General features: G+C 41.5%; 1 protein-coding gene across 1 annotated transcript in view; it reads left to right on the top strand.

Moving 5' to 3' along the window:
* Positions 1-24878, top strand: part of PCNX2 (pecanex homolog 2 (Drosophila)) — a gene marked incomplete at its 5' end in the record, with an annotated part of 155245 nt that overhangs the window by 91547 nt on the left and 38820 nt on the right. Inside the window, 2 exons of the mRNA XM_015427313.1 lie at positions 18100-18158; positions 20450-20665. Of these exons, the coding sequence (XP_015282799.1) occupies positions 18100-18158; positions 20450-20665 (275 nt within the window). The remainder of the gene's footprint in view (positions 1-18099; positions 18159-20449; positions 20666-24878) is intronic.

Raw genomic sequence — 24878 nt, 5'->3', positions numbered from 1 at the left:
AAAAGGTATCACAGCAATGAAGACTTAGATTTAAGAGCCAGCAGATGTCAAGATACCATAACAATTGGGATGGTCATGAGCTACGTAATGCAATGGTTGAAGAGAAATAACATTTCTTTGCCACTATCACCACCACTTCATAGGTCTTCCAATGAGCTCTATAGCTTGCTGTGTCAGATTCACTACAAGTTTTCCATCAGCATCTTTCTAAACATCTTCTGGCCCTCTTTAGTTCACCCAGTTCCATGGTAAACCATGGGGCTTGCTGACAGGTATCTCATAAAATAAGTTAGGCTTTACTGTCCTCCAGTCATGGTAAGCTGTATAGTAGGCAAGAGGATGCTCTTGGGGTAAGAAAATTAATTATGAACAGGAAGATGCTAGTCACCAGCAACTATTGAATAGCTTGAAGAGTCTGTTAAAACAACGATGATTTCCTGGATGCAAGATGTAGGACATAGCATAGAAATAGAACAATGCATAGACATAGAACAATGGTCCAAAATATGGTAAGTAGCAAAATTGATGAGAGCAATATCAGATAAAGAAAATATCTACAAAATGTTTCACAGATGGCACTGGTCCCCAGACAAAATAGCCAAATGTTATCCTAATGCATCAAACAAGTGTTGGAAATGTAAAACAAATGTGGGAACATTTTATCATATGTGGTGGAGATGTGGGAAAGTCCAACATTTTTGGCACAAAATACATAAGATAATACAGAAAATACTGAATATTGATCTAGATTTTATACCAGAAACTTTTTTGTTGAATATGATCCCCAAATGTTGTAAACAAAACGAATTGTATTTACTAACTTACATTCTAACATCAGCTAGAATCTTAGTGGCTAAACGTTGGAAATCGGAGAGAATCCCCTCAAGAGATTAAATACTTCAGAAATTGTTGGAGCTAGCAGAAATGGATAGATTGAATGTTGTTTTACAAGGAAAAGATGAAGATGAAGAGTGTATATACATGGATAGATAATAAGTGGGGGAAATAGACTCACAATTATTGTATACGCAAGATGTCAATATGTTTATTTTAAAATTTTATATATATAAATAAAAGATAAGTCTGTATCAAGCCAGCACATAGACTCTCCCCCAATAATTGCAACATCAGGGAGCAGATTCACTTGTCACTTATGCTCATGCAGAGTATGTGTGGTTCTTATACAGCAGAATGCATTTTCTGGTAGAGAACTTCCCTTCACTGCTTTCAGAAATTATTTGTGGATTAATTTGTCACTTAAATACTATTTCCCCCTGCATTTATGCATTCTTTCTTTCATTTTTTATTTTATTGTTAAATTTTGTGCAGCCCATTTTGTTCCTGTTTCATATAGTGGCTTGGGTGCTTATTTTCCACCTGCCTCACCTTCAATATTCTGATATGGAAATATGAAGCTGTCATTCAGAATACTCTGTTGATTAATCAGGTGAAATATGTGGCTCTCTGTGAAATTAATATAGTCACCCAAAATTTGCATTACCTTTTCCCTACCTTTTACAGCTTTCCAAACTACTTTTTGTTATCCCTGCCACAGTCAGTAATCATTTTCATTAAAATCTTAGCAATAGAATAAAGGTTGAGAAAATGCTTTGGGGGGGCTTTAAAAGTGGGATTATCATTTTATAATATTCTGGTACAAATCACTTCCCACTTTCGTCAATGGATTGTGTGTCACTGCATCTTCCACTCCTTTCAGGAATACCTAATAAATAGTTATGTGCGTGGTGAATTCTCTAACTGAAATCTCTTTGGCTGTTTCTGAATTGGGGTTAATCTTATCTTTCCTTTAAGGCTGTTTCCTTGAACTGTATTAAATATGGTTTTCTTGATGATCTATTGTGTTCTAACTATATTGTGTATTGTTAGCTGCTTTGAACCAACTAGGAAAAGCAGGCCATATTTTTAATTAATTCAATAAATAAGTATTGGGGCTATCTCTTAAAACTAATAATTTGGTATATATTGGAATCAGAGCTTGTTTATATTCTTGTCACACACATTGCCCCCACCCCGTAACCCATTTGACTGGCATATTAAACAGCGAATCCAATGTTGATTCATTACACATTGCCCTATCCCTGTTTAAAACTGCCATTTTATTTTTAATTTTTAAAATACGGTGTGTACATTGTCACTTGAAGCCTTATTTATAATAAGAAGAAAACTTTGTGGAAGTAGGGGGAAGAGACATAGGGCCATCAGAGGGATCAGCCAATGAGCAGTCTTCATGGCTTGCTTGGCAGAAATGGAAGTCACTTAAAATGTTGATCCCAAAAGGAAGGTTGTGAGTAAAGTCATTGAAGTGAATTTTCTTAGTGGCTTTGTCACTCCAGTTATACTTGCAGCCAGTGTGGTGTAGGTGTTAGAGAGTTGGAGAGCTCCAGTCTCACAGAGTTGTTGTTGTGAGGATAAAATGGAGGAGGGGAGAATGACTTTGTAAGCTGCTTTGGGTCCCCATTTGGGGGAATAAAGGTAAAGGTTTCCCTTGCTTGAAAGCCAGTTGAATCCGACTCTAGGGGGCGGTGCTCATCTCCATTTCCAAGCCGAAGAGCCAGCACTGTCCGAAGACTTCTCCGTGGTCTTTTGGCCAGCATGACTAAACACAAAGGTGCACGGAATGCTGTTACCTTCCCACCGAAGTGGTACCTATTTATCTATTTGCAATTTCTTGCTTTTGAACTGCTAGGTTGGCAGAATGGGGCCAGAGACAGGAGCTCACTCCATCACACAGCACTAGGATCTCGAACTGCTGAATTACAGACCTTCCGGTCTGCAGCTCAGCGTCTTAACCTCTAAGCCACTGCAGCCCCTGTTGGGGGGAATAGCGGAGTATAAATATCTAAACAAGTATTTTACCTGACATAGTACGCTATATTAGCTGTTGAATGTTTACAGCAGCTCTTAGGATAGAGTGGTGAATTCCCAGCATCAAAATGAGAGACCTCAACCTTATAATGGTGCCGAGCTGATCTATGTATTACTCTTGAAAAATTAGGAAGAAAGAAACAGGACTCCTGTGATGGGTTTTCCATCTTCAGCTGGTGTTGCATAAACATGAAGAAACTCTTTGTTAATCTTAGTCATCGCATATTGAGTTTTTGTGCTTCTACAGCCAAGGAAAGGACCATGATTGAGCACTGTTTCCTGTAATTGTTGGGTATGGGAACTCACTACAATGGCATCCATGTGATGAGAATAACACATAGATCAGCTGTCAGTGCTGCCACAGAAATAGCTATTGTACTGAGAAGCAATTGCTGTGGGAAGTAATCATGTCAGTTACTTGATCCCATTATTGCTTTCTGCAAAACTTACCAAGTGGTTGGGGAAGCAACCACAATTCCCACATTGCTCAGATAAAGGCCATAAGTGGGACTTGGAGGTTTCTTAGGTAGATGAGGTAACATTCTGTGGCTCTAGAAGAGAACATTACTTCCGTTCCATGTCTTTTTCTGTTCATGTTTCTACTCTACTGCTTAAGTAAATTTAAACAGCTGAGCTTCCTATTCCCATTATGTACTGAAAATCAGTTGATACAATAGAAAACAAGGCAGTGTGAAGGCAACATATAGGAGAGCAAACTGGTGTGCTGTTCTAAATAATTACCAAGTACTTGACATGATATGTTGATAGGAAAAGAGTTGACTAGTATCTACTGAATTGTTTAATTTAGCTTATTTCTTAGCTTATTGCCTCTATTTGGGCCAAATTCTGAATATGTCTCTGTTCCTTAAAAGTAGTAGTTGCCTTGAATCAAAGACTGTCATATTAGTATGTATTTTTCCCGAGGTGCTGCTTTAGTCATTATTTTTACAGCTGCACAAATGTTTGCATCCTAGAAGTTAGGAGACTGAAAAGGAAATGGTAGTAAATCTCTTCTGATATATGGGCACTTGGAAGCTTCAGCTGTGTCTGCGAAATCTGACTTTTCTCCAGCAACAATAGAAAGAAACAGTAGCCCTGACAGTAGGACTGATTTCCCATAACCTGCTGCTCCGCGCTTGCTCTTCCCTTTGCCCCGATCATACTTGTCAATTTCACACCATGTGCTGTGCGGCCGCATTTTGCCCCGCAGCTTCGCCCGATTTCCCCCTCGTCTACTCAGTTCTGTTTTTTGAGGATTAAGTAGAGGTGGGGGAAATAGGGCGAAGCTGCGGGGCAAAATGCGGCCGCGCAGCACATGGTGTGAAATTGACACGTACAATCTTGGCAAAGGGAAGAGTGAGCGCGGAGCAGCAGTTTGTGGGGAATTGGTCTAGAGTAATAAGTTTTCCTCTTCATCCTTTTCTCACTTTACACTGTTTCGTAAAGTAATGAGTACAGTAAAGGAATCCACTGTCTTTTCCATGAATGGAAACAGAGGATCTGGCTGGCCACTGTGTGAGACAGGATGCTGGACTAGATAGACCACTGGTCTGATCTAGTAGGGCTCTTCTTATGTTCTTATGGATCCTATGATTGAGTAAGGCTCCACACTTATCCAGAGGGAGTTGTAGGATCCTGCTCCATGTGTTTGCTGGACCGCTGGAACACCCAGCTTTACAAATTGTGTCAGGAGGTGTAATACATCTGTATGAAGCTGCTGTCAGGAATCCTGCATTTTGTCAGGAATCCTGCATTTTCATTTACAAGTTCCTTTCTCTTCCCTCTCCTTCCTTCCTGTTTCTGTTCTTTCCAAGTCATTTGTCACAGTTTCTATTTTGGGGATGACACAGCTTGTGCTAGCTCTGGGGGTCTCCAGTGAATTGCTGCGTAGTGTAACTAAATCAGTTAAAGTGTCTCTAAAGAGGTTAGGATTAAGCTGCCAGTTTTCTTTGTATTCTGTTCCCAGCTTTCTCACTACATTGAGGGGGGAGGGGGAATGTAATAGGTCCCCAGCTGTTGAAGCATGTCCCAAACATTCTTCCAGTAATCATGATCTGGAAAATAGCCACTCAAAATAGCACACCACTGGGAAAAAGTGAACGTGAAACCCTTAGATTGTTATGGTTGATGTTTACTTTGTTCCAGCTCCCTGCTTGATTTCCTGTGTGTTGGCGGGGGTGAACCAAAACTGTATTTGCCAGGGTGACTCTATTAGCTTCCTTGAACCAGTGACCTCTTTGGGGGCTAGTATTTCAGTCCTTGCTGACTTATTTTCCTTTGACATCCACAACCTAATGGACACAAAAGCTACATATGCATAACTACTTGCACCATGGTGGCTGCTTGTAACCTCATTCCTGCATATACAGCCAGTCATTTAGCCATGGAATGTGACTATGCATCAGCACATTAAAATTATACCATATGGTGTCAAAACAAGTGTTCTTATGCTCCCGTAGCCACTCAGAAATTCAGGGAAATGAAGAACAGGGGAATGCTTAGCTTTATTGCGTGGCTACAGCTGCTATAACTACCACTCCTCCAGCCCTGTGTGTGTTTGCAATAACTATGTGCTTTGTGGCACCTGAGTTCATCCACAGCCTAAACAGAACCTATGCTAAATATATGCTAACATCTTCATGGCCAATTTGGAGCAACACTTCCTAAACTCCTACCCACTCACACCTCTCTTATAACCTGTGATAGGTCGATGACATCCTTATTGTCTGGATACACGGTAAAGAAGCCCTGAACAAATTCCACCAGGCATCCAATGACTTTCACCCCACCATCAACCTGACAATGAACCAATCTATGCAAGAAATACCTTTTCTGGACACTACTGCACAAATACAGAATGGACACACAGACACCACCTTATACCAGAAACCTACTGACCGACAAACATATCTACATGCCTCCAGCTACCATCTTAAACACGAAACAATCCATTGTATACAGCTGCATCTATTCCAGTCCTATAGACAGAGATTTCACCTGAGGGATCTGCAACAAACATTTTTGGAACTAAAATATCTACCTGATAGAAGTCAGGAAACAGATTAACAAAGCCAGAATGATACCCAGAGAAAACCCGTTGCAAGACAGGCCCAAAAGAGACAATAACAGAACACCACTAGTGGTCACATACAGCTTTCAACTAAAAACAGTTCAACGCATCATCAGCAACTTACAACCTCTGTTGGATAATGACAGTTCTCTTTCATTTGTACCGGGGGGCAAACCTTTTCTTGACCACAGACAGCCCCCCAATCTTAAACAACTCCTCACCCACAGTAATACAACATCTAATTTGAACATGGACACTGGTACCAGAGCTTGTAGTAAACCAAGATGCCAATTTTGCTGCCACATATACCCAGACAACACTGTCACTGGACCTAACAACATCAACTACACCATCTCAGGCTTATTCACATGCTCATCTTCTAACACTGTATATGTCCTTAAATGCCAACAATGCCCTTTGGTTCTCTGCCTAGGGCAAACAGGTCAAGCCCTATGCCAAAGGATAAATGGACACCAATCTGACATCAAGAATCACAAAACTGAGAAACCTGTAGAAGACCATTTCAGTCTTCCAGGACAATCAATGGGGAACCTCAGAGTAGCTATTTTTTTTTTTTTTTTGCAAAGGAACTGCAGAAAGAGGCTAGAACAGGAGATTGCTGAGTTACTAGTTATTACAACACTCAGGACAATGGAACTCCCGGGGCTTAACAGAGATACTGGTTTCTTATCTTACTACACATGTTAAGGTCATTCAGTTCTCACGTCTGTTTGTAAACTCCTTTATTATGCTGTATATCTAATTTGCTGCTATTCACAGGTTTTACCAATTGCCTTCATCCGGTCTTCGCTGTGTTTACTGCACAGCTTCTGACTTATGCATCTTGACTTTAATTGGCTCTTCCTGGCAACATCTTCTTCACTCTCTACCTATATGTAATGGTTGGTGACTTCTGTTTCAATGTAATCTGAAGAAGTTTGCATGCACATGAAAGCTTATAACCAGAATATGTTGGTCTTAAAGATGCCACTGGACTCAAACTTTTGTTCTGTTGCTTCAGACCACTTGAATCTATGCTAAATATACTTACCTAAGAGCTATGATGCCAGAGCTTAACTTCACACAGTTGGAATTTACAGGATGGGTAGAAAAGAGCAATAGTCCAGTAGCACCTTAAAGACTAACAAAATTTGTGGCAGGGTATGAGCTTTTGTGAGTCACTGCTGACTTCTTCAGATATTTACAATTCAAGCTGATAAAACTGTTTTTATGGCATGGTTCATGGAATTATGGCTTGTTTTAACTATGGCTAATTTGTGAAACCATAATGCAGATCACAGAAAATCTAATCCTGGTTTTCATCAGGACATGCTGCTGGTTTCATCATCTCACATGAACCATAGTTTAATTAAACCATAGTTTTGGGTCTGAACCAAGCATATACTACCATGGGCCCCCGGACAGAATTCCACCTAAGCTGCCTTATGACCCTGATCCAAACCAAGTATCATAACAAATCACTTTGCTTGCTGTTACCATGAATCTATAGTAATAAAAAAATCAGCCTGTCTGTCCATCTGTCCATTTATGGTAGGCATAACTCATCAGAGAATAAACCTAAGAGATTCAAAATTGGCTATCAGCTTCAGAATGATTGTGGAAGTATAGTGTCCAGATCACGCGAAGTGATGGTACCACTTTACTCTGCTCTGGTTAGACCTCACCTAGAGTATTGTGTTCAGTTTTGAGCACCACAGTTTAAGGATATAGACAAGCTGGAACATGTCCAAAGGAGGGCAACAAAGATGGTGAGGGGTCTGGAGACCAAGTCCTATGAGGAAAGGTTGAAGGAACTGGATATGTTTAACCTAGAGAGGAGATGACTGAGAGGTGATATGATAACCATCTTCAAGTACTTGAAGGAATGTCATATAGAGGATGGCATGGAGTTGTTTTCTGTTGCCCCAGAAAGTTGGACCAGAAGGTTGACATTAAATCAAAAGAGTTTTCAGCTAAATATTAGGAACTTCCTAACAGAGCAGTTCCTCAGTGGCACAGGCTTCCTCGGTAGGTGGTGGGCTTTCCTTCTTTGGAGGTTTTTAAACAGGGGCTAAATAGCCATCTGACAGCAATGCTGATTCTGTGAACTTATGGGCAGGCATGAGAGGGGAGGGCGGGGAGGGTTGCCCTCAGTGCTTAGTTCTTGTGGTCTTTTCTTAGACGCCCTGGGAAATGCCGATTGCCACTTTGGGGTCAGGAAGCAATTTTCTCCAGGCCATTTTGGCCAGGGATCCCGGAGGTTTTTTGCCATTTTCTGGGCATGGAACAGGGGTCACTGAGAGTGTGTGGGGGGAGGTATTTGTGAATTTTCTGCATTATGCAGGGTGTTGGACTAGATGACCCTGGAGGTCCCTTCCAACTCAATGATTCTATGATTCGATTATTCTAAGTTCTAGAGGCAAAATGAAAGGGCATGGGAATATCCTGGCCCAGGGGAGACACCCCCATGCCATATGCAGTGCTAGCTAAGTATCTCTGTTTGTGGCAGGCTTAATTCATCAGAAAGTAAAGCTACACATCTAAAAACTGGCCACCAACCCCGGAATGATGATGGAAGTTGCAGTGCCAAAAATGAAGGGAATTAGAACACCCTTGAATCAGGTTATCTTCATGATAAGCAACATGTGAGTTTTAAGCAACCTGTCATGTGTCTCTAATACTCAGATCCCCAATCCTGCTGGGTCGCACCTTCTCAGCCAGACCTACCCCACAGGGTTGTTGTGAGGATAAAATGGGGGACAGGAGAACAATGCAGCTTTCGGTCCCCATTGGGGAGAAACACTGAGTATGATGTTTGTTATAAATCTGGTATTTAATGACATTAAAATATTATATCATTTGTCATATAGCAAAGATGCCTTTATAAAGGGCCATTGGATCTTCCATCATGCGATTATGATAACAAACCTGTGCCTGAACAGGAAGTGCTAACGTCTGTTCTATATGTATAACCAATAACACAGGCTAATGTTCCATAAACATACATTTAAAGTGTAGAGGGGAAGGAAGCATTCTTTTACTGCTTTGTTACATCATGGGGAAATATTACCTCCCTCCCTTCTGTTCATAATATTAACAAAGTTCGCTACTATACTACTATTAAGTACATTCTGTTGGCAAGCAGGATAGGTATGAGAAGGAACAAAACTTGAAAATAAATGGGGAAGGACACAGAAAAGAGAGAGAGAGAGAAATGAATGAGAACAGAGTGGAAAAAGGGGATAAATTAAGGGAGGAAAAGAGAGGGAAAGGCTGTTTTATCTTGCTGCAACACACTAACTACTGAACAAAATCTGAGTCAAGTGGCACCTTTAAGACCAACAAAGTTTAATTCTGGGTAACTTTGTTGGCCTTAAAGGTGCCACTGGACTCAAACTTTGTTCTGTTGCTTCGGACTGACATGGCTACCCACATGAATCCATTAACTACCAGTTTGCTTCAGTCTTGCAGAAAGGCAACTCTAGCCTATAGTCTGTCTGTAGCACTAGAAAAGAGTAAGGTAGGGTATGAGCTTTTGTGAGTCACTGGTCACTTCTTCAACTACAGTTAGAATCCATCTGTCCTACATATTGGAAAGCGGAGTGATTTCAGATGCCAAATGACATTAGCCGGCAAATGACAGTAGCAGGTGTGATTGGATTAGGTGTGATATGCAGAGAGGTAGTAGGCGTGGTAGGTACCACTTTGGTGGGAAGGTAACAGCATTCCGTGCGCCTCGACATATAGTCATGCCAGCCACATGACCACAGAAACATCTTTGGACAGCGCTGGCTCTTAGGCTTGGAAATGGAGATGAGCACCGCGCCCTAGAGTCGGATTCGACTGGCTTTCGAGCAAGGGAAACCTTTACCTTTTAATGAGACAGGCAACCTAGGTCTCTATTCAGTCCAGGTGGATGCATTGTCTTGAGCTTTGTTATCAGTTGCAATTCAGCAGTCTCTCTAATCTCCCTTTGAAAATCCCTTTTAAGATAACTGTTACTTTTAGTTCAGCAACTGAATGTCCTGGGTGACTAGCCCATAGTCAGAATGGCTTTTACTCTGCTCAGACTTTCCTGTGCCCTACTGGCTGCAGCCAGAACTGCATCAAAAGGAAAATCATTGGAGTGACATTTTAGTTAGCAACAGGGGTCATTTGGGGGGGGGGACGCGGGGGGACGCCATCCCCCCGGGTGAGGTGCGGGAGGGCGGGGCCTGGAGCTCCCTGCTGGTGCCCGCTGGAGGTCGCCGCCGGCTGTGGGGAGGACACACTTCCGGTGATGTCAGGGGGTGTGGCATATGCTAATGAGTTATGCTAATGAGTCCCCCTAGCTCTTTTTCTACGAAATGACCCCTGGTTAGCAACATTATAGAATGTATCAAAGAGATGCCATTACCATAAGAATATAAAATGCCAATAAATAATGCATGCATATAATGTCAAGCCCTTACATTTGCCTTCACAAGTATTTTAAAAAATAAGTAATAGTTGTAGTGAAGCCATTTAAAAAATTTAGTGGAGTCTTTTGGAATTAGTTCCTTGCTGAAGAATTTTCACATGCTCCTCAGGGCAAGTGCCAAAGGACCTGCACTCCATTTGTGAGGAGTAACGCCACACAGGAAGAAATTCAATTACTGAGCTAATTATCACCCTCACTGAGTGGTAAGAACAAAATTTAAAGAAAGAAGCCACTGGAGAAAAGCTGAAATTGCCTGGTAGTCCCAGAAGTTCATTTTTAAAAGAGATCTTAGTTGACAGCTGAAAGCCCAGGGGTATATGTGGACCTGAGTCTGGAATACAGGATATTAGAATTTTAATACTGTACAGATTTTTGTAGCTTTTAACAAGTTGCAGCAGTTCAGCTGCCATAATTGTCTGGAGAGAAGTCCAAAATAGACTTTGTGGATATTCCTGAATTAAATTATTCAAAATTTCTGGAACAGTGAAGAAGTGTTGGAAAAGGCAATGTCTGGTGTACAAAGAAGAATAGAAGAAGACCCTGCAGGGGGCAGCAAGAAGACAATTAGGATAGTGAGGGGTAATTTACATCATCATCTGGATGAGATGCTTGGATTGGCTGAGCAACTGAGTTGTTCAGGAAAGGAAATTGTTGATCGAGATCTGATTGTGTTATTAATAAGCCTGCCAGGGTCATATGAAAATATAGTGTCTCAGATTGAATCTAAGTGGAATCTGTCCCATACAGAAGTTAAAAATCAACTGAAGGAAACATACAAACACAGACAATCTGAAAGTCTGATAAAGAATTTAAACCAAATGCTGATCTGATGGCTTTGAATGTAAGTAACAAAGCCAGAGTAATTTTTCACCTCTATGGGAAGTGAGGCCACATTAAGAGGGATTGTTCTGCTGCTAAAAAGAGGAAAGCCTTTCCCAAAGCAAAGGAGGGAAATGATGAGGAAGTTCCAAGCAGATTTAAGGGGCAGCTATTAAATTTAATATTAACACAAGATTGCCTGTCAGGTGCAGCAGCGGTTGCAGGGTGCTTAAAGCCACGAGGGAACCCGCCCCAGCAGTAATGCCTTAGTGATCCTGCTGGCCCCATCTCCACAGTGGCTTCTAATACTCCCCCCTCCCCCTCCTACCCTGGAAAGGCAGCTGCCTGTCAGGTGTAGGAGAGGATGTGGGATGCTTACAGCCGCCGGGGAGGTTTGCTTAGCAGGATTGCCTTAGCCCTGCTCCTGGCCCGGCCTCCCTGATGCCTTTAAATACAATCCCCCCAACACCAGACAGGCCAGTGTCTGTCAGGTGTAGGAGCAGGGCCAGGGTACTTTAATCCATCAGGGATGCTGCCCCAGCTGGATCACCTTAGTGATGCTCCTCGCCCAGCCTCTCTGATGGCTTCCAACACACTCCCCCCACCTCCTACACCTAACAGGCAGTTGTCTGTCAGGTGCAGCAGTGGTTGCAGGGTGCTTAAAGCCATGAGGGAGCCTGCCCCAGCAGTAACGCCTTAGTGATCCTGTGAGCCCCACCTCCACAATGGCTTCTAATACTCCTCCCTCCTACACTGGACAGGCAGCTGCCTGTCAGGTGTAGGAGAGGAGGTGGGATGCTTACAGCCACCGGGGAGTTTTGCTCAGCAGGATTGCCTTAGCCCTGCTGCTAGCCCAGCCTTCCCGATGCCTTTAAACACAATCCCCCCCCAACACCAGACAGGCCGGTGTCTGTCAGGTGTAGGAGCACTTTAATCCATCAGGGACACCGCCCCAGCAGGATCACTTTAGCGGTGCTGCTGGCCCAGCTTAGCCACAGTCCCACCCACAATGGAAATATATCCCGAATTTGTAGAAAACTGGTTTCCTTTATGAGGTTATTTAACTTCTCACAGTGTGGGATGCCCTCCCCCCAATTCAATGCCCAGGCCAAACCCCTGCAGCAAGAAGCCCAAAATAAGGGGAGTGCATTCCTACCATGACATCAAGCCCCCCACAAAGATATTTCTGAGAAACATGACCCCTAAGGGTGTAAGAAAGGGGCAAAATGTGTTTCCCCAATTGTTTTCCATGTGCCTGTCAGGCTGCTGCCTTTTTGCCCCCTCTCCAAATTGGTCAACTGTATAGTTCAGAGTTCTGAGGTAAAACCTGCCTGTTTGCACCTGCTCCCTCTGATTTCTCAGTTGTGGATCTAAACAGTTAGAAGAGACTGCAGACAGCTGAGGACAGTTACAGAAATCAGTGATTCAAGACTCCTGAATAGACATTTTTCAAAAAAGCCAGCATGGCAATTGAGTTAATGAATGTTCATGGGGAGATAGTAAAGGACCTTTCTAGGAGCCATTTTGATGCGTGCCTCCCTCATGAAGCATCACCACTTCCTCACACTAACTCCCCCTCACACCTCTCACCTCTTACTGCCCCCAAGAAAGCTCCTGGCAAACGTCGAGCCAGATACACCAATGCTATAAGGAGGAGGCAATTTAGGAATGTGGCAAAGGCATTTCCACATAGTACTCCTGCAGGGCACTGAGCTGCGCCGGCCAAGTACCAGTGAGATTACCCTGAGGTGCTCAGAACAACACTGTCTCCATATGAGCAAAACAATACAGGAACACAAGTAGAAAGGCCATCACTTTTGTGGAAGGTGGTAGGAGTTGATGTAGCAGACAACTGCTTCTTAAATGGACAGTTCTATGTTGCCTGCTCCAGAGTGAGCTCACCAAGCAGCCTGGTGATCCTAGCAATTGAGGGCAGAACCACCAATGTGGTCTACAGAGAGGTCCTTCAGTAGAGTTTTTTTTTAATGTATGTCTTCATTTTTTTTCACTACAGTCTTCTCCATTAGAATTCCTACAACAAATGTTACATTTCAGACTTCACATCATTGGTATTATAACTGGATTTTACAGAACTTAAATACCATAGCAAAGCAGGGTATCAGGCTAGTGGAGAAATAAAGGAAGGTATTTACATGGAACAGCCACCAGGATTTGACCAATCCAAAGACAAGTAATTCATGTGTAAACTACAAAAGAGCATATATAAACAGGCTGTGAGATGTTGGAATGAGAAACTTCATCAAATGCTAACCAAGGAAGGATTTGAGCAAGGCAATGCAGAATGATGCCTATACTCAAGATATGGAGACAACAAATGGACTTACATTCTGACCTGATTTTATGCTATGAATACAAGGAGGACTGTGATAAAATAGTTAAATATATAAATCAAGAAGTAGAAGTAAAAGAATTATGAAACATCAAATATTATCTTGGAATACAAGTAGAACAAGAGGAAGATGGAAGCTATCTTCTCAATCAGAAGCATAAAATTCTTGAATTTCTGGACTATGTACATGAACATGAAAGGAGCTAAGACAGCAAGCACTCTTATGGAAACAAATTACCTGAACTAGCAAGGGAATCGTGAACTTCTGCCTGACAACAAGCAATACAGAAAAGCAATTGGAAGACTTAGAAGTCTTGCTACTGGACATTGCTCTCCCATTCATTGGGGGATTTCTCTTAACGGGCTGCTTCAAGAGTATTTTTCCTGTCTGATCAATCCCTATATTAGAAGGGTATTCACACTGGCCCGTTTTAACATGCTCCCCTCAGCTGTGTTATATGGGAGATTTTTAAAAATACCATTCCCGGATAGGTTATGTCCCTGTGGGGTAAAAGAGATTGAAGGAATGGACCATGTACTTCTGACTTGTAGATTTTACCAGGATTTATATGCTTATCACCTCGTCCCTATACTGCGATCCCTGGAGGGCAAATCTAAGGAAAGTAAGTTAATGAACCTCCTAGCCTCAAACAGGGCCGATACCATCGAAGCGGTGGCAAACTTCATTTACAGAGCGTATAGAAGGAGTTCTTTTTCGGCAGAAGGGGTAGTGAATTAACTATTTTGCTTGTTTGTCGTTTTTGTACCGAAGGCTGCTGCTGTTATGCCAATAAAGGTTTGTTGTGTTGCTGTGTTGTGGCATTGTGTATGTGGATGAGAAATTATTTATTCCTGTGTCTTTGAGACAAGGTGTGTTAACTCAGCTTCACAAATCACACCAGGGCATTCAGAGAACAAAGGCTCAGGTGAAAGGGCTAATGTATTGGCTGGGTATGTGTGCCGACATTGAAAGGATGGTTAGGAGTTGTTCTGTGTGTGCTAGATTTGCTGTGAAAAATCAAAAGGAGCCACTTATACCCCACGAAACCCCAGATTTACCATGGGGAAAAGTAGGTGTAGACATTTTTGACTATCAGTCCTCTCCATTCCTTATTGTATGGGATTACTATTCAAAATACCCAGAGGTAGTGGCACTGCCAGATAAAACTGCCAGCACAGTGATCCTTAGATTTAAGAATATATTTGCACGTCATGGAATTCCAAAGAATGTAGTAAGCGACAACATGCCTTTTGCTAGTAAAGAGTTTAGACAGGAGTGGGCATTTGAACAATGTTTAAGCAGTCCTGGATATCCTAGATTGAATGGGATGGTAGGGCTATTGGCTCCATCAAACAGTTAATGAGGAAAGCAGACTATTCAAAAAAGGATATACATCTAGTATTATTGGAATATCATAATACACCCATAATAGGAATGAGGTATTCACCAGCAGAAATGTTAATGGGCAGAGTGTTGAGGATTAAGTTACCAGCATCTCAGCAGAGATTATGTCCCAAAACACCAAGTGGAGTAAAAGAGGCCTTACAGGAAATCCAGGACACGCAGAAATATTTCGATGATCGAGCAGCGAAACCACTTAAATCATTGAAAGAAGGAGATGAGGTGTGGGTAGAGGGAAATAGGCAGTGGTGTCCCGCAGTAGTAATAGAGCAATGCCAGCAACCACGCACATATAGGGTACAGACTTCTGATGGTAATACCTATCGGCATAATAGAGTCCATCTTAGATGCCAGCAGAAAGGAGTGGGAAGAGAACAGAGGAGGCATGAGGAAAAGGATAATGAGTTCAACAGGGAACAAGGACAAGATAATCAAGTGACACAAATGGAAAATCAGAAACGGAATAGTTCCCAAACAATAGAAAGGATTCCTAGGTGTACAACGTCTTATGGTAGGCGTGTATTTTCTCCAGAAAGATACAAGCCATAATGTCTATGTATGTATTTTGTTGTACAGGATATATGAACTTTTATTGTTTATTGTGAATGTATGTGTTTTAATTTTTAATTCCTAATTAGTAGTCAACATTCTCTGTATTTTTGGAGGGAGAGATGCCATGTGTGTGTATCTTTAGGTAGGTGGATTTCCATTCTATTGTGATGGATTTAACCTAATAGAATGGGGAGGGTCAGCGTACTCTCTGGTCCTGTGGTGTTGTTCTTCGCTCTCCGTTCTTGGCGTCTCCTTCTACTAAATAAAGCTGGTCTATAAACAACGACTGGGTGTTGTTGTCTCCCAAATGAGGCATATCGCCGCAGAACACTAGAGCTGTACATAAGCATATTGACACCTCCAGATATCACAGCATCTGTGGGCATGTTTTGCAGAAAGACGAAATCGCCAAGCGAAAGGGGGCTGGAATGCAGTCAAAAGACTTGCAAAGTACCTGCATGGCACTGCACATCTGAAATAAAGTTACCAACAGGTGACAATCGTAGATTAGTGGGATACATGGATGCAGGAGATACTACAGACAGAAAGTAAATCACTGGACATTTATTCTTGTATGGCGACAGAGCAGTCAGCTGGAGCAGCAGGAAGCAAGAAAGTGTAGCTGTGTCCTCAACTGAAGCTGAGTATGTATCTGCAGCAGAAGCGTGCAGACAACTAAAATGAATACATGAAATGGACCGAAATGGATAGAGGAACCCAAACTAATACAACTGTTTGAAGACAACCAAGGGTGCACAAAACTTGCACAGATGGAAATCAACTCAAGATCAACTCAAGAACTAAACACATGGATGTGAAGCGTCACCTAGTAAGAAACATGCAAGAAGAAGGGCTTGTTGAGTTGGAATAGTGTCCTACAGATGAAATTATTGCAGACGTACTCATCAAGCCACTTTCTTGAGAAAAGTTAGAAAGTCTATATAAGAAGATCAATCTTGTGGACTTTGTATACTAGACCTGAGAAGGGGTGTTGGAAAAGGCAATATCTGGTATACAAAGAAAAAGAGAAGACGACCCTGCGGGGGGCAGCAAGAAGACAATTAGATAAGATAGTGAGGTCAGCACCTTCTCTCCTTTTAAATGTTATTCCTTGCCTGTCTCCAGATTGCTACTCTCAGAGCAATTTCCCTCTTCTTCTCGGAAGTGTCACTACCCTCTCTGTCAGCCAGAGATGTAGTTAGGAATCTATCTTTGTCTCTCTTTTTTCTTATCAAGTATGTTAACTCCTAAATAAACCTTTATCTGCTCTTTTATCAGGATGTGCACCATTGTTGTGTTAAATACTCTGCCAACAAGAAGTTTATCTGCACTTTGTTTTAAAACAGTCACGTGATATTAGGAAATCAGAAATGGGAAGTTAAAGTGGATAAAATTAGAAGCTCTTCAGTTCTTTCTTGTATTATTTTAAATTATTTATTTATTTTAAAATTTTATTGTTTTAAAGCATTGTGTGGCTGTTTGGTGACTTTTTCTTGGTCTGTTTTTTGTTTGTTTTATACAGGGATGAATCTGTCAGGGGGAAAAACACGTGATCTTTTTGTATGTAATGTCTGAGGCTGCTGTTTTGTCATACATGAAAAACATTTACACCAATGTTGGATCTCCAGTATGCCTTGAAAAAGAAATAGCGCATAATATGAGATGCTTAAACATTCATAAAACAGCATTCTAAGCATCTTTCTCTTTATAAATATATTTCTCTAAAGTACTGGTTGATATCTTTCTAGAATTATCCATTGGGAAGTTCCATTCATAAAAGTCCACATCACCATATCCATCACCTTTATGGCCATCCTTGCTTGACCTGCTTTGCAGGAACATGAATTGCCATTTAGAATTTCAATATCAGGTTGGTAACCAGACAGCTTGTTATATGGGCCTCTTCACACATTTTTATCTTCATTCTGAGATATCTTAAACATATCCCTAAAAATGAAGTGTGAAAACACATTTGCAAACACTTGTATCCCTCATCAGGGAACAAAGGCTGAATGTGATTCAGTGACAGACTTTGATATTCCCTGTATAATGTGTGAAATGGTCTCTTGCATTTTAAAATAATTTCCAGCTAGGTTTCCACTGAATTGCAGTGTTCCAAGTCTACCATGTTAAAATGTTGTAATGTGTTTTATTCCTTTTGAGAAGCAGCATGCAGTTTTTGATCTTCGTAATAATATTTCAAAAACATCAAGGTGGTTAAACGTAACCCACAGTCAAACCAAAAGCAATCCAAACCCTTATTCTCCTTGAACAGAATCTGACCCATTTTTTGTGGGCAGCAGATGGGAAGGAATCAAGTTATTTCAAGCCATACTCCATTGATCCTAACATAGCTTTAAATATAAGCACAGGGGGATCTAATATTTTAAGTGACAGCAAAGGATCCAGCCAGTGCACACAACTGGATGTCCTTCAAAGGATGCGAGCTGTCTGAGAAAGGAACATTGCCCAACAATATTCTGTTTTCAATTAAAGCCAGAACAGGAACTGGAACACTGCACTGGTACAAAGATGATCTGTACATATCTGTTTATTTCCAGCACGAAACGGGCGGACCATTCAAATACAAGATTGGTTCTTCAAATTGAAAAGGATGCAGGTATGAAACATACAAATGTGTATGGTTAAAAATACTGAAGGTATTTAATACCTTGAAAAGCATTTTTCCATGTTACAATGCCTTCTGATTGTGAGGGGATGTTCTATGTAAATGCAGTAGAATTTATAAAGGAACTGTCAAGCAGCAAATCATCCCACTGAATTTCAAACACTTTTTACTGTATCACTGTAATATCCTATGCTGATGTTGTTCTCTGAGGAGAGGGGGGTTATTTTTTCTTGTTTGTCTGTTTTTGCCATCAGGTCACTGCTAACGTAGAGCAACCCTGTGGAGTTTTCCAGGCAAGAGATGTTCAGAGGTGGTTTGTCAGTGCCCACACCTCTGTTCAGTGACACTGGACTTCCTTGGTGGTCTCCCATCCAAATACTAACCAGGACAATACAACTACTGCAAATAGTGCAAATCATGCAAATTCTAATTTGTATTAATGCAGCAATATTGAGTCCAATCCATTGTACACTTATGTTTTACAGAAATAAGGACGTCACAAGATGAAATGAAGACGTCAGCAGATGAAACTGGACGAACTCTCCCAGAGTTAACATTCGTTTCGAGGTGTCTTTTTCATACATAAGACCTCCTAACAAGAAACATATTCATTACTTATTACAGGAACATAACCCGGCAATAATTAAATCCAGCATATAGCTATCATTACATACATACAGCTGTGCATCCACATGAACACGAATCTTCCAAATTGGACTTTCCTTTGTTCTATAATAAAACATAATTTGATCACCTTATTCTGTTTCCATCTTATTACTTCCATATTTTACAACATTGTACAAAACAGGTAAATGCAATAAAAATTCCAACCCTCTGCATTTTAAAGTTACTGCCGGGTTCTGTTCCTGTAATAAGTCATGAATATGTTTCTTGTTAGGAGGTCTTATGTATGAAAAAGACACCTCGAAATGAATGTTAACTCCGGGGGAGTTCGTCCAGTTTCATCTGCTGATGTCTTCATTTCATCTTGTGACGTCCTTATTTCTGTAGAACATAAGTGTACAATGGATTGGATTCAATATCGTTGCATTAATACAAATTAGAATTTGCATGATTTGCACTATTTGCAGTAGTTCTATTGTGTTGGTTTATGTCATACTGCAACCCCCTTCATTTGTTGTGATCATCAAATACTAACCAGGGCCAACCCTGGTCAGCTTCCAAATCTGATGAGATTGAGCAAACCTGGGCCATCCAGCTCAGGACTCAAGTTCTGCAGTCATTTGGAAGAACAACCACCAATGGATTGGTCTCAGACTGGGTTTGAACAGGGTGACCAAATATAAAGATCCCTGTATGTTTTACTAGCTGTGTTGAAGGAATTTTGACAACATGACAAGTTATGACAAAGCTCTTCTGCACAGGTATTAGACGTACAGGAGCTCTGTGGGTTTTGCTGTTGTTGTTTGCTGCTTTGGGTTTTGCTTCAGGTCATTTTCATTTCGGTGGTATGGCCCGAAGATCTGGCATAGGTGTCCAAGCTACTGGCCCTTTTCTGCTGCTTCTGCACTGCTGCATTAACAGTACTAGTACTGCCAGTATAAAGTAGTTAAGGATCAGTGCTGGGGTTTTCTTTGTGAGCCATTATCAGGAAAAGGGGTCTCACTGTAGCCAATAGTGGCTTTAGAATTCTAGCACTGATGTCTGTTGTGGATGAGTGTACCCACAAAATGCCAAAGTTACTGTTTAATCACGTTGTATTGCAGAAACCTGTTTTAAAGGAAACAGTGTACCTGAGACTCTGGAGAGCTGTTGCCAGTCTGATGGATTCATCGGACTGTGTGCATGTGTATTTTGAGAGACAGCAAAACATATTAGTGATCTGAGCATTGCACAAAAACACAAGTGCATTGGGTGTGGGGCATAGGAGATTACCTACTACATATTCATAATTTGCTGCGTTAATAAGAACATGTTAATAGGAATTCTAGTATTCAAAAATGTGGGCATCACTGCTGGTTCAGGAGAAAAATATCAGGTGAATAGTTAGAGCCATCTTTGGGGATGAAGCCAATGGAAATCCGGAGTCCAGGATGATAATGAAATATTAAAGTTATAGTAAGCACAAGAACAACAAAAAAGGCATGTTTTGCAACAACTTTGTTATATCATCTTTCTTTCGTTGGCAACTGATTCAGAACTGCACACATATCTCTGAAGGGGAGCTTCCAGTTGAGTAAGCACTAAGAAAATAGAATTCTTTTCAGAGCCTTCTACTTGGCGATTTGTTCTTCATCCCTTTTTCTATGTTGTGATTTTAGGTAATGATGATAACAACCTCAACTCCATCTTTTATGAGCACCTGACAAGATCTCTGCAGGAGTCGCTTTGTGGAGATTTGATTCTTGGACGCTGGGGAAACTATAGTTCTGGAGACTGCTTTATTTTGGCATCAGATTATTTGAATGCCTTTGTGCACTTGATTGAAATTGGAAATGGTCTGGTCACATTCCAGCTCAGGGGGCTAGAATTTCGAGGTAAGAGAAAAGAAGGTCCAGAAATGGCAAAAAATATCATTTTGCCAGATGCCCTTTACCATACATTTTTTAATTCACAAAATTTAATGTCATTTCTAGTCTGTGATATAGCCAAAAATTATAGGTCCATGTGAGTTATTGTATTGGACATAATTATAAAATGCTGCTAGTACCTAACAGCTGGGCATCTTCTTTTCAGTATAAAAGACATAGTAAAGCTGAAGGAATTTTCATTTAATACAGTTAGAAGAGCTCCCTCAGCACAAAGCAGGATATCTGTCTGTCTTCTATGTTCTTCTCACCTTTCCTCCACAGAACTCAGGGTGGCATATATTATTGTCTTCTGCTCTATTTTATCCTCAGAACAACCCTATGAGGAAGGAGGCTGACAGAATGTGACTGGCCCAAGGTCAGTGAGCTTTTAAGCAGAGTAAGAATTCAGACATTGGTTTCTCCAGGGTTAGCCCAACAGTCTAATAACTTCAGCACACTAGCTAACCAGTGTGGTGTACTGGAGAGGGTATTGGGATAGGACTGGAAGACCTAGGTTCGAAATCCCAGTTGACATGCAACTTAATGGGTGATCTTGGACCAGCCATTCTCTCTCAGCCTTACTTTATAGTTGTGTTGTGCAGCTATTTATTTATTTATTTATTATTTTAAGCATTTTTACCCCACCCTCCCCGCGAGCGGGCTCAAGGGTAACACGGAGGAGAACTATGCATGCCACCTGAGCTCCTTGAACAATGAGTGGGATAAAAATGCACTAAGTAAATAAAACAATACCTGATTATTTGAAGTGTGCTAACAGTAAACACAATATAAAATGGCATCTGGATGACAGGTTAGATTTTAGGTCTAGTGTAGTATGAAAGGAATTTGGAGACTGATGCTAAGAATGTTTCTTAATTAGTCCCATTGAACTTGATGGAACTTTACTGCCAATCTACATAAGATTGTAGACTTAATATTTTAATATCTGCCTGTCTGGCTTTATATAGCACATGGTTTGACTGCAGAACCCTCCATCCATGTTTGTCAATCTGTGGGGCTGATTCTGTGATGTGTGAATTAATCCTTTGGGTTGGGGTTGATGTTGTTTTAAATATTGAATTAGTACTATTTTAGATTTTCTAGATTGTTTCTGTTTCTTCCTGTGTTTTCAGGGCTTGGTGGGGTAGTGAATTAGTGGGACTTGCTTCTAAGTAAACATGTTTAAGATAGGACCGTGACTTACACTCTGCTTAGGAAAATGCCTAGAACAAAAGCTTCTCTTGTTTGAAGACATACACTTTCCTTCTGTGCATCTGCTATAACATGGCTAACCACCACTGGGCTTGTATGTGTTGTAGTTTTTCTTTCTAGGAGCATCTCAGTAGTGGAAGAGCTCAGTACGGCAAAACAAGAGATCTGTTAGTGGAAGAAAAGTTGAGCCCTTTGGCAATTAACTTAATTGGTTAGAACAGAGTTCAACAAATTACAGGTGCCAGGTTGCCTTGGTGCCTAGAAATTTCATTGTGGCACTTAGTGTTTTCAGCGGTGATGTGTCTCTCTGTGTTCCTTCAGTGTTGCAACCACAAAACCTAATCCTAAACTCTTCACAGTTTCCCATGGTTGTATTAATGCTATGACAAAAATGGTGTAGTACAATAATAAATATCTGATAAGTGGTAGCCATAGACTCAGGTGGGTAGCCTTGGTCTGAAGTAACAGAACAAAGATTGAGACCGGTGGCACCTTTAAGACCAACAAAGTTTAATTCTGGTTATCTGATAAAGTGTGCATGCACACAAAAACTTATACCCAGACTCAGGGGTCATTTCGTAGAAAAAGAGCTAGGGGGACTCATTAGCATAACTCATTAGCATATGCCACACCCCCTGACATCACCGGAAGTGTGTCCTCCCCACAACCGGTGGCGGCCTCCAGCGGGCACCAGCAGGGAGCTCCAGGCCCCGCCCTCCCGCACCTCACCCGGGGGGATGGCGTCCCCCCGCGTCCCCCCCCCAAATGACCCCTGCCCAGACTCAAACTTTGTTCTATCAGGTAACCATGTTTATCATCACCACAAAAAGGGTAACATCTAACTGTGACCTAACTTCTCCCCAATTTCTGATAACTTCATTATTGCTTCAAATAGTTCTGGTTAATTGCACATTGAATATTGGAGCTAGATAGCAACTGGTTAAGAAATGAATTCATCCACCACCACTGAATGGTTTAAAGTTAACATATAAAAAAAGCAATGACAAGAAATTCATGCACATGTATTTCTGTCATACAGCACCCTTCAATTTGTTCTTTCTTTCCCTGCCCCCCCAAAATGGGCTCAGGACAGCTCACAACATAAAATGAACAAACAATAAAAACAGTAAAACAATAAATAGCAATAGCAGATCAAACCAAACCCATGCCTTATGTAGTAATCACACTAGGAAACTCCAGCGTCTGGATAGTATCCAAAACAGTAGGACACCGGGAAAAAGTCATAAACAGCACTGTGGACAGGACAAGGGGTCAGAATGGATTGAACACCTGCCATTTCAACCAAAGGCCTGGCAGAACAGCTCCGTTTTACAGGCCCTGTGGAATTGTGCTAGATCCTGCAGGGCCCTGATCTTAAATGGGAGCATGTTCCACCAGACCAGAGCGAGGGCCAAAAAAAAGCCCTTGCCCTAGTTGAGGCTAAGCAGACGTTTAGCTCAACAACCCTCAGAATTCCATGTCTCCTAGATCTGTTAATATGGGGAAGGTGGTCTGTCTTTTCTTAGTTTAAGAAGGGAGAAGGGGTAGGAAAACTTGAGCAAAGCCATCAATGATAGGATGTTTTCGAGATCCTTAATTCATAAGGTTGATATAAGTCAGAAGCAACTTGATGGCACGTAGTTCACATACAGGAAGACAGAACTTTTTGTTTTTGTGGAAAGGATGGGGGAAAACTAAAATAAAGGCTTGTACTCTGGTTCAGAACTTTCTATTTCTAGCCTAGAAATGCAGATGAGACTTGATATAAGCCAATGATTAGCTTCCATATTACCTTACCATGTGCCAGTTACAGTTGTGGCCAGAGGGAGAAAAACAGGCAGCTACAGACCCCAGTGGTTGTGCAAACTGGCCCTCAGACAAATTATTCTATTCTGTTTGTTGAGTTTGTTTTACACAGTTCCAATGACCAATGACCAGTTGCTGGAGCTTGGAATTGTTGTAGATCTGGCAGTCCAGCATGGCTGCTAATTTTGAGGACTACTTTCAGGCTAGGGTTGTTTGTTTGTTTTTTGGTCTTGGCTTTTGTGGATGGACAATAGAGTCCTACTGGGTTATACATGGCCAATTTTGAATGGATATAAAAAGCCAAGATCTCTTCCCTACGGGGTGTGTGTGTGTGTGTGTGGTATTTGGGAGCCTCATTCTGTTGTGTCCTTAGCCCGAAGTACACTGTCCAACAGATATAGCTGAATATAGATTTTGACTAGTTCACACTTAATATAGTTATTTTTTGAATTTTGTTTTTCTTTCTTTCCCTATGGCTTTACATTTTATAAATTTATGTTAACTCATAATGGAAAACTTTACAGCATAGGTGGATTAGCCTGAGTGATTGCACCTATAAGAGACAGTATTGTGGTGTGCCGTCTATTGTGTGTATCACTCTCTTTTTTTATTGTAGTTTTCTGGGTTTTCTGCCTTTAATGTGACAATTATCTTATTATTTTTAAAAAAGACATGTTTGAGAAAAATTGTGTCAGAATAGGTATACTTGGGCCCCTGCCACACGGGCAGGAAACTGCAGAGGAGAAGTGTGGCTGTTTGCCCCGGGGCAAACTAACATGCAGTAAAGCGATCAGACCTACTGTGGAGGTTCTGTGGAGGTACTGTGGAGGTTCCATGGCAAGGGAGAGGTGCCGATCACAACACACGCCTGCGCGCAATGAAGAAGCGCGCGGCGCGGCGAACTGGTTTTCTTTTTTTGTGTACACTACGAATGCGCATGCTCCGTTGGGTGCGTGTGCGCATCCACGGAGACGTGGGGGGAAAAAAACCCTTTTCCGCAAGGGGACATGGGCGGGCGCCGGATACCACCGGAAACGCGATCAGACGCCCGCCCTTGCCCCGCAGTTTCTGGAAACTAGTACCTCCAAGGTACTAGTTTTTTGCTGCGCTTTTTCGGCAGGAAGCCTCAGTTGTGCCACGGAAGCGCTACGCTTCCCAGATG

Source organism: Gekko japonicus, unplaced genomic scaffold, assembly GCF_001447785.1.
Source record: "Gekko japonicus isolate JY-2015 unplaced genomic scaffold, Gekko_japonicus_V1.1 scaffold1624, whole genome shotgun sequence".
In the NCBI taxonomy this organism is placed as follows: domain Eukaryota; kingdom Metazoa; phylum Chordata; class Lepidosauria; order Squamata; family Gekkonidae; genus Gekko; species Gekko japonicus.
The sequence above is the reverse complement of the archived record's forward strand: the minus strand, read 5'-3'. Positions and strand labels throughout refer to the sequence as shown.